Genomic DNA, 6,435 nt, shown 5'->3' on the forward strand with positions numbered 1-6,435 from the left:
TTCCGGTCAGGTTGCAGCAAATACGGTTTCGAACTTTCGGTAATGTCTGCCAACTAGTGTGGGCGCCTATTTCAGTAAGAAGGCGGGCGCTTGCTTATGCGAGACAGGCTATTTTCCGTCTTTGGTCGAGTCGCATATGGAAAAATCTGTTTTGGTGTATGTAAGTATCAACAATGGGTTACTAAGCAGCGTTGGGCGAGCCGTGCCCTCTGGTGCCGTGCCATTTAGAGAGCCTTGGGCCAGTCTCCTACCCACCCTCTATTTTGAGAGAGGAGGGATTTATCCTAGTGCTTTGATGTTGAGATGATATACAAAAATAAAACAAAAATAAAACACATCACATGACTCGAAAATTTGAACGTCCCTCGCTCTCTCTCCATAACGGCTGGAACATAACATCAGTAAGCAATGGTTTGCCACAGTGACGGTGACGGGGATGATGACAGCGGACTCCCAATAAAATACCTTTTCTTAAGTAATACAGATCAATATTCTAATATAATGTTTATTCTATTTCAGGCAACTAGGTTGAGTGGCTCAATGAACGATCTTGATTGAGGAGTTCTGCGTTCGGGACATGGCGTCCAAATTTCAAGACCTCGCACCAAGGTTATGGTCTCAAGTTGGTGACTTGCTCAGTTCAAATCCAAGATGTAGCTCAAGGGGGACTGAGGATGTCACAATGGCCGAAATCAATGTTGAGGAGGAGGAGGAATACTAGGCGCAAACAGAGGGGTTAGATTTGGAGGGCATTGTGAACAATATAGTGAGCGGTCCTTCGCTACGCAGTCAAAAATTCAAGGAACGATATAGACCTAGTTGGCTCTGTGTGGTCACATCAAATGTCCAACCTTGAGGCGTGTGTGTCCGAATGTAGTAGATGATGATATAATCAATCCTTTTTTTATATTCATATTTTATTGGGAGTCCGCTGTCATCATCCTCGTCACCGTCACTGTGGCAAGCCATTGTTTACTGATGTTATGTTCCAGCCATTATGGAGAGAGAGCGAGGGACATTCAAATTTTTGAGTCATGTGATGTGTTTTATTTTAATTTAATTTTTGCATATCATCTCAACATCAAAGCACTAGGATAGATCCCTCCTCTCTCAAAATAGGGGGTGGGTAGGAGACTGGCCTTGGGCACCACCATGGTACTCCCAGGAACCATATCATGTGATATGGCACTAGAGACGGCACTGAAGGCACTAGAAATGAGTAAGCACATATGTGTCAGTATGATAGAGGCCTTGCATCAAGCATGTGTGTTGTAACTTGCATCCTAATTGCCTGAGAAGTAAAACATGGTTTTCATAGCTAAAAATGCCTGTATCACATTTGCTGCATGCCCACCATCCACATTCTACATATATAATCTAGAATGTCAACAACTCAGCACCACTGACACCCATCCACTTGGTTTCTCCCCTCTCGGAAAACCACATCTTGCAGTTATCAGCTTCTCTTCCAAAATGGGACGTGAATGGTGGTGAGTTGAAGCATTTACTGATTATCCTAGATATAAAGCAAAAGATCCAGTATCATTTGCTAGCAAAGATGGCAAAAGAGCCAAGGTTGCATGTAATGCATGCTAGCCTGTATTGAAGGCAAAATTCCAGGATGCGAATGAACAGGAACTGGCAAATGGAATGAGAGTTGAAGTACAAACACAGGACATTTTAGAAAGAGACAGTAAGTCCTGCTATACTTACTCTACTATTGATTTTGATGGTTGTCTATTGGTTTGTCAGTGTGGGCTATGGATATGAAAGATCCCAAAAGGCCCTGGTTCCCATCTCGTGCAGATATTCTCTTGAGACACTTGGCTGTTAGTTTTGGTGATTCTGCACCTTTGTGCTACCTATATATTTTCATTCCTTTCTCTATCTATTCTTCTATCATTCACTATTGATTGTGTTCTCTATTATTTCGCCTTTATGGCTGCTTTGTTTACCTTTGTTTACAAAACTTCGGACAGTACTGCAGAGTCCAATGCTTCCTATTCTCTAGTTACTCACATTGGACTCTAGTTCCAGTCCCTGATTGCTCTCAGCAAGTGGCTAGACACTTCCTTCAAGCTTTGTTCTTAATATGGTTTGGGATTAATGGTACGGTGGTGGGATGCGTGTTTACTTTTGCTTGTTGACAAGTTGTGCATCCTTTCACATATTTTTCCACTTGTTTCATCATTCCTGGCCACCAATAGGCCTTTTTGATCAACTGGTAGGTTTTGAGCCTTCCTGGGTGTCCTGTGGACAGGGAATCGTGGTGATCTTTGATGATCGTCTTTTGTTCTTCTACTTCGTCAATCAGTAATTTATTCTGATAAAAGAACTGTCCTTCTTCTTTTCTCCAATCGTCTTTCTTCGTTCTTCCTGGATAATTATCGTTTGTGAGCATGGCTTGCTCGATTGTGTTTTTAATTGTTTGTGTGTGATACAGGAATGCTGAGGCGGGTATCATTGGTGTGTCATCGTCGTCTCCTTCTGTTTCGACGTATAAATCAGGTCTTCTTGAGAGTGCGTCGGGTACTACCATGTGGGTTCCTGGTACGTGCTCCAAGGTGTAATTGTATTGTGACAGTTCCAGCTGCCATCTTCTTTGTCGCGGTGTCAGTTTCCTGGCTTCTTGCCAGTACGTCAGGTTCTTGTGATCTGTCAGGATTTGGATTGTGTGGGGGCTTCCCAAAAGTAGGTGTTTCCACTCTTTTAAAGCTCTCATTACCACTAATAACTCTTTGTCGTAGATCTGGTAGTTCTTTTCAGCGAGGGATAGAGTTTTGGAGAAAAATGCACATGGGTGCCATTGTCCTTGGTCATCGGGTTGCATTAATACAGCTTCTGTGGCGTGTTTGCTGGTGTCTGCAGAAATCTTTGACGGTTTTGAGGAGTCGGGAATTTGTGTTACGGGGGATTCGAGGAATTTTTGTTTCATCAATTTGAAAGTGTTGTCTTCAGTTTGGGTCCAGTTCCACTTCCTATCCTTTTCTAGTAAGGCATCCAAGGGCCTGGCAAGGTCAGAGTAATGACCGATAAACTTCCTGTAGAAGTTTCCGTAACCTAAAAACTTTCTTACGCCTTTGGTGTCTTTCGGGATTGGCCAATCACGGATCCATTGATACCTGATTGTGGGAAACGATCATTCCCAAGTATTCAATGGTTTCTGCTTTGAAGGTGCATTTTTCTAGTTTTAGGAATAGGTCATTATCGCGTAGTCTTTGTAGAACCTGTTTCATTCGGATTTGGAGTCTTTCGATGTTGGTGTCAAAGATGAGGATGTCATCCATGTATATGATCATCCAACCTTCATTGATGTAGTCTTTGAATTTGTCGTTCATTAGCCTTTGGAATGTTGCCGGTGAATTGCACATGCCGAAGAACATGACCGTTGGTTCGAACACTCCTTTGCTGGTTTTAAACGCAGCTTTCCATTTGTCTCCTTCTTTTATCCTTACGTTGTTGTATCCCCAACATAGATCTAGTTTCGTGAAGATGGTGGCTCCTTTCAATTTTTCAATGAGGTCGGGTATCAGGGGTAGTGGATAGGGGTCTTTCACGGTATATGCGTTTAGTTTTCTGTAATCTTGGCACGGTCGGAGTGATCCGTCCTTTTTGCCGATGAAGAAGAAGGGGGACACCTGTGGCGACTTGCTCGGCCTGATGTATCCCTTTCTGTAGTTTTCCGTTAGAAATTCCATTAACGCTTTGTCTTCCTTTGGTGCCAATGGGTACAACTTGCAATCTGTTGGTACAAAATCTGGTTTCATGTTGATTGCATGATCATATTCCCGTCACTTGGGGAGTCTTTCCGACTTCTTTTTGTCAAAGACGTCTGAATACCCTTTATATTCATCCAGGAGGTTATGCTCCTTCTTTTCTCCGTGTATTTGTGCGTGTTCCATTGCCGAGTTGACCTTTAATCGAATCGTGGTTCGAGGATAGGGTGTTTGGTCGGATACGTATCTATGAATGGTTTCGTACACATCCTCGTTTACTGCGGTTGTCCTAATTTTTGTTTCCGTGGTTGTTTGGTTCATCCTGATGGAGTGTTTGTCCAAGTTTGGTAATTCTTTGTCTTTCCAGTTAATGACAGGATTGACTTTTCGTAACCAGGGAAATCCCAGTAATACGTCTTCTCTGTCTAGTCCGGTTAATAGGAACTTTGTGAACCTGTTTTGTCCTCCTGCATCTATCCTCTGATAGGTGTAATGTGTAATTTTTCCATTTTTGTTCATGGTTCCGTCAACATTTTTACACGTTATAGGAGTTGGGAGTTTTTGGAGGGGGAGTCAGTGTCTGATGGCGAATTTTGTGTCCATGAAGTCATCAGTAGCTCCTGAATCTATCAGGGCTTTGGTTCCGACAGTTTGCTGTTTCAACGATGTCGATAATGAGAACTGCTGTTAGAAACCACACATAAAAACAAACTAACACACAATCCTCCCAGATTCCACGGAACTTGTTTATGGGCTTTGCCTCCTAGAATAGTGGAGTGGTCTGGTTGTTCGTGGGGTGGTACATATAATGATCCTTCAAAGTAAAACCCAGAGATGTATGGGTGTGGGTTTTGAGGAGGAGGGATAGTTGGAATATAGAAAGATAGGGACTTTGTGGCGAGTATAGACGAGCACTACCTTGCTAATCGTAGCACAAGGTAGGTTTGAGAACGACGAGGATGATGAGGTGACAAGGTTCCCAGTGATAGCAGGCTCCTGACGCACAAACTGTAGTGCTCAGAAGGACTCTAATCGAAAGGGATAACAATGACTTCAAAAGTGGGAAGTGATGATGACAGCAGTTAACAGTGGTAGCAGTGGGAAGTGTTGTGACCACACTGGATCACAAGTAGCAGAGTAGTGAACTTGAGATAGCTTTCTGAGCGTGATCTTAGCATTAGTTAGAGAAGAAGTCTGGATTCGAGTTCTTGTTGTATTTTTTTTACAAGGTAAAATACAGGGGTTTATATAGTGAAAAAGAAGTAGGCTATGCACAGTATAGCTGTGCAAAAAGAATGAGAAAGAACATGAAGGAAGGAATGTACGCTGACAAATCCTGTGTAGGTAGTACAGGATAAGATTGTCAACAAAAGGGAAAAAAGGGATAGAACAATGAATGCTGTGAGTAATGTCACAGGTTTGTACAGCCATAAAGTAAAGTCCAATAGCAAAAAGAGAGCAGGAAAATCATGATGTCATGGGAAGATACAGTAAAAAAAGGGCAAGGCAAAACACTATCAGTATCAACACAGTTCCTTTATTGTCAGTCAGGCATGTGTCCATAAAAATGATTCAAAAATCAAAAATAATCGCACTGTAAATGAATGTTCTGCTGAAAAAAGAAGAAACTGGAGCCACCGGTCCACCACCTAGTCCAAATCCGACAGTTCCATGGCCTTACCAACGGACTGGTTGTGTTGGACCACCTGGTTAAACGAGGGAGGGAGAGGAGTAGTCCCAATTTGGAACAAGTGAGTCCCAGGCAGCGTGTGGTAGGTGTAGCTGTAGTGAAGACAATGGACAAAAGATAAGAATGGGACAGCGATGAACATGGGCGACGCAAGGGGATGAACCTTCTCCAGCTCAAAAACTACCCACCCACGCTCCAACCAGGCAAGGCGAGCGACCGATGTTTTGATAGTATATGGTGGTAGATTGATGTCATAAAGATGGACCTGTTGCCCTATTTGAACCGGCCGCCGGGGCTTTGCTGATATCAGCAGTGGCACATGGTAGTCAACGGATCGGCAACGGAAGCGGATAGGAAGTGGTGACATCAGAAATGGTGGGGGAGCAAAGAAGACGAGGAGGAGGAGGGTGGAGGTGACGAGGAGGTAAACTAAAATGGGGATCCAGAAATGACCGTCGGGTGAGAATAAAGACGAGAGTAAGGGACCCATGGTGGGGCTAGGCAAAGGAAGGGAAGTGAAGGAAACGACAAAAGCGAGGGCACAATGCAATGTGTAGCCAGTGGCGACGCAAAAATTTGCCGAAATGCCGAAATGCGGAAAGTACCGAATGGAAAAGCAAAGGTAAGCGTGACTGGATTGCCTAATAGAGGTGGTGCTGATCAGCCACAAGTTTGAAAAAGGCAATATTAATTACTATTCCATGTGGCACTGTGCCTGTGTGGCGCAAAGGCGAGTCTTTTTGAATATTCGCTTCGTTATTGACACCTGTCCATGCTACCAATCAACTTTGGTGCATGACACCGCCACAAACCTGGCCATCACATTATTGTTGCACTGGCAGTTTCTGTTGATGATATGCTTATTGCCACTAGTAATAAAGCTGCTATTGAAGCATTCAAGGCTGGTATCAAACATGAATATGAAATTTCTGACCTAGGTGATGTTCACTGGTTATTAGGCGTAGAAATTATTCGAGATCAAAAAATGCAAACTACCACACTCTGCCAGCAGGTCTTTATTGATTCGAT

At 43.4% G+C, this 6,435-nt stretch overlaps 1 protein-coding gene across 1 annotated transcript; it reads right to left on the minus strand.

Moving 5' to 3' along the window:
• Window positions 1-3,791: 3,791 nt before the first annotated feature.
• On the minus strand, window positions 3,792-4,235 carry SERLADRAFT_436899 (uncharacterized protein; the record flags this gene model as incomplete). Its single annotated transcript, XM_007317196.1, has 1 exon — window positions 3,792-4,235. The coding sequence occupies one exon, from the start codon at window positions 4,233-4,235 to the stop codon at window positions 3,792-3,794; it is 444 nt and encodes a 147-aa protein (XP_007317258.1).
• Window positions 4,236-6,435: the final 2,200 nt, after the last annotated feature.

This window comes from Serpula lacrymans, assembly GCF_000218685.1.
Source record: "Serpula lacrymans var. lacrymans S7.9 unplaced genomic scaffold SERLAscaffold_6, whole genome shotgun sequence".
In the NCBI taxonomy this organism is placed as follows: domain Eukaryota; kingdom Fungi; phylum Basidiomycota; class Agaricomycetes; order Boletales; family Serpulaceae; genus Serpula; species Serpula lacrymans.